The following is a 13700-nucleotide window of genomic DNA, read 5'->3' as shown; positions in this document are numbered from 1 at the left end:
GTGCATATGAAAATAACAAGGTATGCAGGGGATGGTATGAAGAAAACAGAACCAGATCCTGAGGATTAGGTTTTTACCTGATTTTGATCAATGAACAATTCTTGCAAAATCAATCTGTCCTGTAATTGGTACTTTTGTTTCATGAAATATTATCTGTCCATCCTGCTTATTAACTCTGTTTAGGAAAGCATAATTTTTAGGCAAAGAAACTAAGTCAATGACTGAAGTTGCATGTTTGAGTGCAGCTCATGCATACATGAAGTGACCTGCGTGTATGGTCCTGGTTTACTAGCCATTGAAGTTCTTTCTTGCACACATGTAGTTTAACGGGAAATGACTCATCATAAGGAATCAGCAATAAATTATTGCTCATGATAAATATCATCACTGTGTACTCGTTCACATTTTTCTCCAGTCCACCCACCTGCCTGAAAGCTTTAGGGTATGTGGCAAGCCCGGATGACTGTGAGGCTAAAGTTTAGCTGATTTCAGCTGTAACGATGTGTAAAAAGCTTGAGTATATCTGAATGCACTCCACTTGTGTACAAACACATGCATGGGGATGCTCTTGCTAGATAAATACATCCAAGGTTTAATGCACCCAGGCTCAAGGGGTTTTTTGTTCAGCTTTGTTTGTTTGTTTGTTTTTAAATCCTTCCCAAAATGATGTGAGATGCGAGTTTCTGCTTTCCTACCTCAGGGCATAGCCTGTGAACCTGTATCAGACGAACAAGCTCTGGGCGAATCAAAATAACAAATTGCTCCAGCAAAGAGCACCTACTAGCTTGTACGGTGGGGACCTCACCTTAACCCCTGCCCCATAATGGTGCCCAGAGAGCAGCAACAGTGTTCCCATCATCATGTTTTAGGCTCTGTTGTAATTTCTGATGGTCCCAGTAAGACGGCTATAAAAGCTTGGTGTTTCTGGAGATCCATGGAAGAAGCCAGCCCTTGTTTTAGCAGGTTTGTGCTAATGACTGTTACCACGCAGCTTGCAGCAGGGACACACATCTTTCCTACTTGAGAAAATTTAGATTCTTTAAGCCTCCTTAGTCTATTCTTTAGGATTCTTTAACCTCCTTAGGTTACTGTTTGGTTCAGATCTCAGTATTTGTATATGGGCGGCATGCCTGAAATAGCCTTAAGATGATCCGTCCACACATGCTGAGTTTTCGTTGTGCTTCAACATGCCTCTTTGTCTAGTTAAAAAGGTTTATAAAACAGATGCTGAAGGACAGCAACTTGGATGTTTTGCAGGTGTTTACCATATGAAACAGTAATATCAAGGAAACAGAATTGATCATAAAACATTTGTAAGTTTTTACCATTACAGTAACTTTAAACATTGCATAGTTTTGTTCTGTATTTTGAGTAAAACATGAATTAAAACCAGATAATAAAGGTATAAGCAGCACTTAAATATATTTAAGTCAGAATCTGTGTAAAATAAATATACTATCTTCATTTTGCTAACACCAAAGAATAATAATTGGGCTAGAGAATCTTTTTCCCTCAAAACCATTTAACTTAAAAGTTTAGAGTTGCAGTTTCTGGTGGTATAGGTAGTATAACACCATTGCTAGGAAAAAAAAAATGAAATTATTTTCTGAGGAGTGAGTTTTACATATATCTGTATTTCTGATCAGTAGTTTGAGTACGTGCTGCATACAGATACCTGAAAAAATATGCATTGTTGTTCATTTAAAATACTTGTGCCTGTGTTCTGCAAAATGAGTGCCCAGGGGGTTTCAGTGATGCTCCTAGGACAGGACTTCTCATGCAGGCAGCAGAATGGTGCAACCCACACTGTTGCAAGTTTTCTGTTTAATTTTGTCAGAATTCTGCATTGCAAGAGTGGCTGTATGAGAGCAAATGCAGGGTGGCTTTGGCCCCACCAGCAGGTGCAGATGTTTGAGCTTCCGTCTCTGGGATTACATGTGCAGGCCTTGGGCAGCATCCTGTGCCTTGTCCATGCCAATGCTGTATGTTTGCATGAATGGAGGCATGTGCAAGCTGCAGGCTCAAGGGATTGATCTCATTTTTCTGTCAATGATTTAGCATATTTGCACTGTAAAACTGGAAACTTCAGACCAGTAACATCAAGAAATAAACTGAAGTATTTTTAAAGTCTTCAACTTTAAAATGTGTGCAGTGTGACTTAATCTGTGTGGCAGATCAAATCCTACTGGTAGATCATCTAGTTTTATTCTTCCTGTGTATGCATCAAAAATATTCACAGCGAAGTGTTAGTGTGCTTGTGCAAGCGCTTCCAGCTCTGTTTTATATTCTGGGTTGATTCCAGATGTAGCAGGTTAAATCAGCACAGCAGCACACGTTTGGAAGGCTGTTTGAAACGTCTCATATGACTTCGGCAAAACAAGCTGATAGCGTGTACGGTAACCTTGTAAGTTCACAGGCACAGAGTCTCGGTAGGAACTGTTTTGAATTCCATACTTGGCTTGAGAAGTTATTTTGCAGGAGTTCTGTGGAAGTCAGCTCCTTATAAAAATACAGAAAAAGAATTTAGCTGTTTATGTAGAAAGGCTGTTCATGAGGCTATGTTCAGAAGCGATTTCTGTTCATTGATGTTTCTGTGAGGGTTGTGTATCTCAAGAAATGTGTTTTCTCTTTGTCACCAATAAAAAATGAGTATTTTAGGCAAATGTACTTTTGTGTTTTAACTGGTTTTATAAGCAAAACAAGGGAGGTTCAGTTGTTACCAGAATCACATAATGTCAATTCCAGGAAAACATGCGAAGAAACCAAACCACCAAAAAGCTGTGTTTCCTCCAGATAGAAATATTTGTATTTAAAATGGCCACCATGAAAGCAAAGTGTCTAGTATGAGTAGAAACTAAGTGGAAAAGCCTACATGGTCCATAACGCAGTCAGTTTCACGTGCAAATGTCACTTACTGTAATGATGCTGAGATTTTTAGACATTTGTATTAGGGAAGAGAGCAGAAATACTGCAGTTTTTACTGATGATGAAGAAGCGCCAAAGTAAACAATTACTACAGATGCTGCAGAATCCACTCTTTCATTCCTGTTGATGTTTTTAACCTTAAGCAAACAGTAAATATATTGTAGCCTGCATGCCAAACTAGTCTTAAAAGAATTTGCTCTCAGTAAACATAGCAGAATTAGGGCTGTATTGAAAACAGAATTGGGATTAGTAGTATTGAAATGCTAGGAATTTAATTCCTTTCCAATCTCCCTGAGGAACTTGTTCTCAAGCATTAGACAAAGAGCACTAGGAGACTAAAGAAGGACTTGAATGTGCTGCAAGTTTGAATTAAAATTAGTGGTCTTTATCTCTCCAATGGGACAACTAAGCCTCCAAAAAAAAACAAAGCTTGAGAGCATACTGCCTCAAAACACTGTTGACAAGTGCTTCACCATGGTATTATTGTCAAAAGTTAGTCGTTTTCATTTAATGACTCCTGTATGTCAACTTTGTTTGCTGTGTTATGCTGAAGGGTTTCATGTGCAGGTGTGAACTAGCTCTGTACATCAATTTAGGGAGTGATAATTCATGAAATTATCCTAACATTTTGTTTACTACTCTCAAAATTATCTGTAGCAACAGAGCTTGTTCCACAAAAAGGAAGCATTAGCCAAGACTGCAGGCATTTGCTTTCATACATTTATGTCTGTACATGCACCATTGTTTTAATTTCCACTTTCTTTCTGTCCTTTCTCCAATTTTTTAAACTTTCTCCTTGGGTAACCACCAGGGATGAACAGCAATTGTCAAGTTCTCTCATGTCATGTTCCTGTTTCCTCCCTGACTGGAGGCAGAAAGGGATAACTTATCATAAAAATGCAACCCTTCTGCTTCTCAGTGTCTGCAGCTCGTGTCTGGGAGCCTTCCAGAGCTTCCTAATAGCATGGGAAGCTCTGTAGAAAGCCAAATTCTCATATGCACTTAATGCATCATGCATGGGACCTATTGTTAGCTGTGAATCTAACCCAAAACTACCAAAGCATGTGGATGCTTCAGTTCTGACTTAATAATCTAGACAAACAGTTCTTTTTCCTGCTCTCTAATTCTCTTCTTTTCTGTGGTCTAATTTTTTATTGCAGTACTTGAGTAAAATTTCAGATTAACTTCACTGTATTTTTGGTTTGTGTTTCCAGAAGAAGTTCAACAGACACTTTGACAAGCGTAAGTTGTGGTTTCAGCCTCAATACTCACCTTGATGAGATTTTCAGACCTGTATTTCATCACATGAATGATCTGTATGGTGAGGGAGGAAAAAGGGTGAATGATGGTCCTCTTAAGAACTCCTGTATTTTCCTCAAACATTTCTGTTTGTTTCTTTCTTTGGCTTTTTTCCCACTACAGGTAAACAGCTTATGTATTACATTTAAAGTGTTTGAGTTGATTACGGAACACAAAACTTACCGTAGTTAATTACTCCATTCAACTTCTGGTCCTCATTGCATTATTTTTAGTGAGTTATGCACAATACTGCAGTGAAAGACCGCTGACTCCTCAGAAGAAAGCATATACTTTTCCATGAGTTGCATATCCTTACAGCACCATTTTCCTCTGTCATTCTGTCAACACAGTCTTAATGCGGGAAAAAAAAAAAGTGGTATTTCCAGCAAACCAGAAACTCCAGTAACCAGAGTCTCCTGTGTCATCTGGTCATTCTGACCACAAACAGGCTTTTTTGGAGAACATGACCTGTGACGCAGCAAGGAGAAATGCTCAGCTGGTGAGCAAATGTCTGCCGAGTTGCTGCTTCTCAGTATGGACAAGATGGGAGCCTTTTGGAAATTCACGTGGAGAAAATTTCATGCCCATCAAAAGCAGCCTCAGTCATGGCTTTGCAGTGTTGAAGGAGGAAAGTTTTAAGCCTGGGGAAGGTCTCTTGGCTGCTCTCTTCCCCCAGAGGAAAGGCAGGGGAAGCCCAGGCCTGCTGTGTGCATTTGTGTGCTTATGCACCACATGCTTCCACTAGCTTGCATCGAGCTAGAAATGTTTCCCTGCCCTTCACTTTGCCCACAGTCGCTCCTGCTGGCTCTCTCCTCTTCACCAGCCCTGGCACTTGCTGTTTTTCCTTTTAGGTTGCTTCAGATATGGCTCTACTTTTTAGCTTTTTCTCTTCCTGCTCCCCCCGGCCCTTTCCTTGCTGGGTGGAAACAGCTGAGGCTGTAAGTCTCCTTTCTGTGTGCAGAAAAGAAATTAATTTTGAGAGTTTGTGATTGAACTCTTATCAATTATGCTGGAGTTTTAAAGATATTTGTGTTACATGAGCATGATAACAATCTTGTGGTGAGCTATTGAAAACAGTGGGGAGGAAGTATTGTTTTATGGCTGTTAGGTCAAAGTCTTGTAGTGCTGAGGCAATAACGATGCAAGTTTAAAGCCACGAAGAAAACCTAATCTGGCTGCCACACGCTTGGCTGAACTGTCCATAGTGCAGCATTTCACTGACACTTCGACAGTCAGGAAGAAGCTCTTTGTAACTATTTGAAGTGAAAAGAAAAATGCTTTGGCTTTTTGTTAAAAATCTCTCCAGCAGATATGGAAATTACATAAAATAAGTGTTTTATCTTTTTTTTTTAATTGTTCTAAAATCCTGGGGTACCTCTATACCCAAAAGCCACTATGTATCTCTGCCTTCCCAAGCACTGGTGAGTGTCACACCCGGACCCCCTTGCCCATGTGTCCTGGTGGCCAGGCTGCCTCCTGCCAGCATGCAGTTGTTGGAGGATTGTGCTCATTAATCAAGGCCTTGAACCTGGAGAGGTGCTGGACATCTTCAACTCCTCTCGAGTCAATGCACTCAGTTTCTTGAAAAATTAAACCTTCTGGAAGTTGGGGCATACAAAATGTTTGTACTTTTTTGTACTTTTACTTCATGAAACTCTTCAGAAAAGGGCACGGAGCATACTATAAATGAAGTATTCAGAGGGGAAAACAAAAATTTCCTGACTTATTCTTGGCACTACATATTTAATCATGACATTTGTTCTAAGAAAATGTACAAACTCTTAACATTGCCAATTTGTTTTACCCACAAACCAACAGCAGACTGATGTGCACACAAAGGTTATTTATTTTGAGCATAGCCAGGGAATGTGAGTGTTCCAAATGCTTCCTTATATCTCCCCATGGAATCTCTTTAATATGTTGCATAGTATTTTTCTGTATTAGAGGATTGTAAGATGGACACGGTAGGTCTCTGCGTTACTTAAATATACTGGTTATATTTTCTCTTTTCTTCTTTGAAGGAAATGCGAGCAGAGAATGAGTAGTTTGTGAACAGTGTTAAAAAGTGTAACTTCAAAGGCACTTCTAACTATTTGTTCTAAAACTATCAGCCAACAGATGATGTTCCAAGCAAAATAACTAATTATGTGGGAGGTTAGGCAAGCATTGATTTAGTTTTTGGTTGCTTGGGCTGGTAGATAATTCTTTAATAGCAAGAAAAAGAATATATGACTTAAATCTCAGGACTTGAATTCAGGTAGACCCTCTTCTGAGAACAAGTTTATACATAACCTGTAATAATTCTCTTGGAAAATGTGAAATCCACTTGGATATTTTCTTTGGACTGTGGCTGACTTTAAGACACTCCCCATTAGAGACTTGAGAGCAAGGTTAAGGAAGGATGAGGGAGTACCCCAATGAAAGTATTTCAGTTCTTGCAAACTTATGTTAATTTAGAATAGCTTTGCTTTTACAAAGTGTAAGGGTATTTATCTGGACTATGAGGCACAGTTTGACAGTGATCATATTACTCGGAAAAGCCAGTGGAACTTAGTGGGCCAGACATCATTACTTTATATCATTAGCACATGACAGGGTAAGACTCCAAACACATAACTTGGGTTTTAGTGTGTGGAGATAAAATTCCTTTCCATAAAGTACAGCACCAAACCATTTCTCATTTTGGCAAGAATTAGAAAAAGGGGAGTTCTCTGCGTTTACTTGTATACTGTTTCATCAGTTCTGGTGTACCTTGTGATAATGTTTCTGCTTAGCCTGTTGTGTGCATTTGCTTGTGGTAAGTGATTGGGCCAGTTCTGAATTGCTCTGGCTAAGCTGTGCTCTTGCCACTAGCTTGTACAACAGGAGAAAATTCCCTAAAATAGCATTGACTTTTGGCTTCAGATTTCTGAGGATTCTAAAGACCAAAATGTTGCTAGAGATGTACTTGCTGTGGCTTAAATTCTGATTAGGAAAAGCATCTGACCATTTGTTTTTTCTTAATCCATTAGCTAGCATTTATCACTGAATAAAAATTAAGGTAATTCTCAGACTTCAGGTGAAGCAGGTTGATTTTGAAATAGACTTGTGTGTAGGAGTTTTGTAACAGTCTTCATGAAGTACTTGTCATGACAGTGCAAGTAGGTTTATTTGTAGCACATCTTAAATACCCTTGCTAACCTTTTGTACCTTGTTGTCCAACAGTCATATGCTGTGTTTTATTCGCATTGGATATGCAATTTACGGGCTTAATTTTTCATAGAACCTGCTTTAACATGACCTATGTTTGTATTTTCTAGGCATAACATGCTTGGAAGTACCTGCTAGTGTTGGTTACCTGTACCCTACGAGAGTTCCAGCTTAATCGTTTTCAACACTTCTTCCAGAACATGGGGGAAAACGATGATGAAAAATACAGTCAAGCTGGACAGATATTTGAAAACTTTGTGCAAGCATCAACATGCAAAGGTACCATTCAGGCTTTCAATATTCTCACTCGCCAACTTGAATTAGATCCTTTGGACAATAGAAACTTTTACACCAAACTGAAGTCAAGAGTAACCACATGGAAGGCCAAAGCTTTGTGGAACAAGCTTGATAAAAGAGCAAGTCACAAAGAGTACAAACGTGGAAAATCTTGTATGAACACTAAGGTAAGTGGAAAAGGTCATTTCTGGATTTCATAATTTAGAACCTTTTAAACTCGGTTATCTACAAAAGCAAAGTTTCCCCTTAATATACTTGTTGAAACTGTGACCAATACCAAACAATTTTGTCAGGCTTTCAGATATTTTTAGTCTGGAAACGTACAGCATGTCAGAGTAGTCCTAAAAGCACCCTGTTTTACAGTCTACCTCAGTCACAGCAGACAAGTTTTCTGTGCCTCTTTAGACATCAGCGTCGATCAGCCATGAGATGTAAGCTCGTAAGTCAGTAGCGTACATTCATTTCAGGCTCACAAGAACTACTTGCGTCATTTAAACAGAGTTTTGCAAGGTGTCAGTCACGACATAGTCAGCAGGCTCCCCCATTTGCTGCTTGGTGCATACTGTAAGACACCAGAGCTGATCAAATGTGTTTCAACAGCACTAAACTGTTCTTTGGAAGCTGCTTCATGGAGTTTTGGGAGATCTGTCTTTGTCACCTAGCATTGGTTCTAGTTGCTAAATAACAGGAAAAGAAAATCCTGTGTTATTTAAGGATTTAAACGCTTGCATGTAAATGCTTTTTAGCAAACACAGTGTGGATGATTGGTACTTGGTAGTTACTGAAGGAGGTGGTCTGCTTGGTGGTGAAAAGGACAGGAAATGATCTTCTCTTCAGCAGAGCGTGAAAATACTGTATTTTGATAGGGGACCACTGAAAGTTGGTATAACTCTTGTTAAAACGGAACAAAATGCTTTAGCTCATGCCATCTTACTCCATCTATTCTGTGACTGATCATTCTTAATAGCTTTGTCTGAGAGCAGTTCACTTATTTACTATGAAATGATAGCTAAAAGTTGCTCCAAGAAGGTCTGGTTTTAAGAAGTTACTTGACTGTATTGCAGTAGAAGAGAAAGGAAGGGCACCCTGGGGGGTACCTAGACACCAACCAGACTTTTTAGTTTGAACTATCACTAAAGTATTATTTTATGGAATCAGTAGACAGTGATGAAGATTTCTCTTGTTTGAGTCATTGAATTGAGACTTCCCAAAAGCATCAGGGAGAAGCATACCATGTTATTTTCTGTACATATAGAGGCCTCTGTTTTTATATATTTCATTTTTAATAATCTATTATTAACTTTTTATAATGTAATATCTGTACAGCATGTTTCTTTAGAAAACAAAGTATGCCATTACATCTGTTTGCACTGCTTTCCTGACTGCCTCTGTTTTTTTCCTTTTCTCTTTCCCATCACTTCCCTTTTTGATCTGTGCTTCCTCCCTCCCTTTCTGATCTTTTGAAAAGGCTTTAACATGTCATTGAGCATCTGTGTGATAAAAACAGACAGGAAAGGGGAGGAATGAGAATGTGTATGATGTTTAACAAATCATAGGAGATAATCCACATACACCTCACCTGCATATACAGTCCCAAGTCCAAATTTCCATGGTTAGCTTGAGGAAGTATTTGCAACACAAAGCAGTTTTAAGATCCATGTGAAGTATAAAATGAAACCCTGCTCAATCAAGTGTGACATCACAAAGCCAGGGCCTGATTCTGCAAAGTCCTTCAGCCAAGTGATTAATTTCTATATATAGTGAGAAGACTCATGGAAGTCATGGTGCATAAAGTATAGCCTGTATAAAGCTTTACAAGGTTGTCAGGTAAGAGGCTAATCAACACGTCCAGCAGTGTTGAAAGTATGGTATTTCTGCTCTTTGAGAGTAAAGATTTATTTTTAGTGGCATGGTGTAAATATTTGCAGAAATTAATGGACGTATCTATGCTGTACGTATGATCAAATTGCAGATGAATATAGAATGTCTGTGTATGAACAGTACGCATATAGATGTTCTGTGAAATACCTAGATGTTCGTTGTGAATGTGGTCTGTGCCTGGACCTGCACTTCAATGTGTCATCACTGATTTAATGAGAGAAACACGAATCTTCAGATTGCTGCAAATGAAAGCAGTAACCACAGTCTGTGGGCTCTGTGGGGATATCTAGCAAACATTCCTCGCACGTGAATCAGAGTCTACTGTGAAAGCCTATGTATGCAACATGAATGAGAGGAGACACGTTGCAAGAAGGCAGCAGACTCCCTGAACATTGCTGTGATGTCCACTGACAGCTCCACTTGCAGATAAGGAATTCTCAGAAATGCTGGTAGACCCAACTGAAAAAGCAGTGCAAAGACATTAGGCTACAGTATGCACAGAACGATTTTCCTTTGGTGCAGCTGGGGATTTTCAGTTTGTTTTTTTTCTTGCATTTTATGCCAGCTACCATTTTTAGTAGAGGAGCAGGCAAACAAGAATTAAGCAGATAAAATCCTGGCAGCTGGGCCCAGTGCTCACCTCACCAGTGGAGTTGCTGGGATCTGGTTGAAGTGATCAGCTGGAGTAAAAATCTTTATTGTTAAAGCAGCATCACAAAATAAGCTCTTTGCAATTGCAGTTCTGTAAACAGCCAAGCTAATAGTCATCATTTAAAAATTAAAAAATTACTTGAAGGCTTTATATGAGGTTGGGCCACGAGTGCTGTAGCTGATTGTGCAGCTCACAGTTCTTCTCAGCTATGGTTTTGCAGTCTGACTTCTTACAATCTTCTCCATCTTTGAAGGAGACATCAGAATACAATCAGAATGTAAACTACTCCTTGTGGTGTGTGTCTGCTGTCTTTTGTTTGTTTTAAATCAGAAAACAAGAACCTGCTGCCTTACCCAGTAGCTCGTCACTTTTTGCACAGTATTCAAGAGCAAAATGCTGTACTTCCTGATTTTTTTGCTTGTAAACTCTTCAGCTACACTTAGGTTACTCTTATTAGAGTAACAATATACACAAGTTTCCTACATACAGAATGTTCCACTTCAACTAAATAACAAGAACCCGTTGTCTTAACTGCTCTTGAAGAACACTGCCAAATACAGTTTTCAGAATTTCTACAATGATATGATTTTAAGCTGGATGAGTAAAAACAGTTGAACAATTTTCAAGAAGTTCAAACCCACTGCTATTTCAGAGTTGACTTATTGTGGACTTAAATTTTTCCTTTCTTTCTTTGTAGAAGAAACCAAAACAAAAACAAAACAATGCAGAAAAGCATGCTGAAAATTGTGGCAAAAAGGAACTTTTTTTTTGAGGCTGTAGGAATCCTGTTTGGTAAACATTTAACATACATAGATCTACTTCGTTCCATGACAAACATGTAGAATGGGAATTGATACTGTTCTGAATTGCTGTTTCTGGACTTGGCATTTGCACAGTTCACCAATATTACTGGAAAAGAGAAATCTGCGCTAGGTAGCCAAAACTAGAAATCCTTCTGTACTTTTTCAGATCTATCTGGAAAAAGAGCATAAATTTATTCTGGTAAAGTTTCTCCATCATTTTCATCTTTTACTAGTAAATTCAGAGGAATGCATTCAGAATCTGTAATTATTATTTCTTTCTTTGTGAAGTAGAACATAGCTAGACAATTGGAAAAAAATGTTGTTCACTGTTCTAGAAGTTCAAATGTCTCTAAATTTTTTAACGTATACAACGTGATATGGTAAGAAGTGATACGGTAAGAAGCAAGAGTTCATCCAGCTAGTTGCAGAGTGTATTCACTAGCCTTTTCAAGTCATATGACATTTAACATGGGCTCTAAACATTGATTTTGAACCTCTCTGTATGGAGGAGGTTCTTTACTTCAAACACTTGGTATACTGGCAGTTTACCTGTGTAAATGATACAGACATGAACATGTGCATATAAAGCAGGCCCTCAGCTGATGTTCTAGATATGTATGCATATGTATCAGAGGGCAGGACCTGGCTTATGCTGTGCACCTGAAATTCTGGCTCTCCCATGACTGCAGGTTTGTGCTTGAGAAGAGCTGAGATCACTGCATGTGAAAACATCCCAGACTTGCACTGAAGGGAGGTTTTGATTCTCTAAAGCATGTGGATGTGGTGTTGTCTTTTTTTTTTCCTCTGCTCCAAGTACATATGCTGTTTTTTTGTTTTGTTTTTTCAAAACAGATGCTTGCACTTGAGGAGAACTAAGGCTTGTTTAAGGAGCTATTGTTTAATTATCAGTTGGCTCGATAGGTTCTAGCATTTGTCTCTGGGTGAACCCAGTTTTGGGCGGTGGCGAATGTGGATGGGGTAGCAGCAGGCTCCTGTGTGCAGCTTTGGGCCCCTGAGTGCTGCAGACCCCACGTTGGGCACTATCTGGGCAGAGCATGGTACAATTTGAGCTGCTGGTTTTAAGGCCTAAGTAGGCAACGTTAGCATAAAGCAAGTAAATAAAACTGAGCTAGGAACTTCTAAGTGTTGTGTATATAAATATGTATGTGTGTGCATTTAAAAGTATACGTGTGGATACGTGTTTAGATAGCACGCAGATTCCTGCAAAGCAGATGGAACAATCTTGAACTCAGTCCCTGCTGGCTTCAGTAGTTTCCCTTGTTCCTGGATGTGGTCTTTCAAATCTTGTTTTATAATAGATTGTGTTCCTGTCCAAAAACTGTTGTTGGGAAACTTACTGCAAGAGAATGACTCAAAAATTACTTATGACTACAGTTCCAGGGCTTGCATAAAACCACAGTGGCTCTTCTCAGGTAGTGCCATGTGCTGTCAGTCCTTCCCAGCCTCAGTGGTGTTGGCAGCTCTGCTGTGCAGCAGGAAGGTTCTGTGGGCTCCTCTGGTGGGGTGCTGGTTTAGTGAGGAGGTGTAAGAGAGGAGAGCCTGTGGCTGGAGGGGAGTTGGGGGCCAGGGTGTGAGTCAGCTGAGAAGGAGCTCGGGGCAGAAATGGGGATGGAGGTTTCATGCCTGACTCAGTGCTAGCTCAGAGCCTTGTCTCCCTGTACTAACCATGGTGGTGCACCCGCAAATGATAAAATGGGATTGTCTTTATCTGCCAAACCTCTTCTGTTCCTTTTCATATTGTTCTCATTTCCAAAGACTGTCAAATGAATGCTTTGGGAGTTAATAAAACCTACTTCATCTGGTGTTTTCCTTCCCACAGAGTTGGGAAAGCAAAAAGTAAGCCCGAGCTGTGCTGGGTGCTGCTGTTGTTACATAGCTGTAGGCTAAGCAGCAGGATGAGGAGTGGATACCAGATTCTCTCCTTGTTATTAAATAGAAGTTGGCTTTCTGTCAGTCCTCAGTTTACAAACATCCTAATTGGTAGTCTTGCTCCTGGTAGTGAATGAACCAGGTTGGCTGCTGGATGTCTTCCTCTCCCCTCTCTCCACCTTATTCTGAAGTGCTAAACAAATACTTGTCTCTTCATTAATCAAATCATCCAGCATGTGTAAAACTGCTGGTAGTGTGGCTTCCTACATTTTTTTCTGAAGCACGGGCATTTGTTAATCCTTCAGAAATAACTCGCAATTTCAGCCAGGTTTCTCCTGTGCTGTACATAGTGGTACAAAATTCAATGAGGTTGTGTGTTCAAACATTGTGATTGTGGCCCTTGCAACAAATATTTTTTTTCTAAAAAGCGTAGTTGAACTGTAAGATGAAAGAAGGGAGTGCCAGCTGTGCTCCAACTCAAAAATATCCTTATTATAATGAAAACTTCAACCTGTTTATTCTTTAAAGAACAAAGATCCAGATGGTACATCCCTTTTGCTGTACATACTGGTCTCTTCAGAATAATAATTTAAAATGGGGAGATTTCCAAACCTGATAATCAGGGTTCATAATGAACACACCAAACTTAGATAAGATTTATTAGGTAGCATCGCTAACTCCTTTATCATAATAAAAATGCATTCCTCTGAAGGTCATAGAACTTGAAACTAGAAGTTGAGTACCATATTTATAGGAAGTTTAGT

At 39.4% G+C, this 13700-nt stretch overlaps 1 protein-coding gene across 17 annotated transcripts in view; it reads left to right on the top strand.

Moving 5' to 3' along the window:
- Positions 1-13700, top strand: part of MICAL2 (microtubule associated monooxygenase, calponin and LIM domain containing 2) — a 162840-nt gene that overhangs the window by 52857 nt on the left and 96283 nt on the right. For all 17 annotated transcript variants that reach the window (XM_080593239.1, XM_080593243.1, XM_080593242.1 and 14 more), the window contains one exon: positions 7524-7877. In XM_080593239.1, the coding sequence (XP_080449365.1) occupies positions 7614-7877 (264 nt within the window). In that variant the 5' untranslated portion in view covers positions 7524-7613. Of the gene's footprint in view, positions 1-7523; positions 7878-13700 lie in introns of those variants that run through there.

This window comes from Anser brachyrhynchus, assembly GCF_964034855.1.
Source record: "Anser brachyrhynchus genome assembly, chromosome: 5".
In the NCBI taxonomy this organism is placed as follows: domain Eukaryota; kingdom Metazoa; phylum Chordata; class Aves; order Anseriformes; family Anatidae; genus Anser; species Anser brachyrhynchus.
This window is presented reverse-complemented; position numbering and strand designations above follow the sequence as displayed.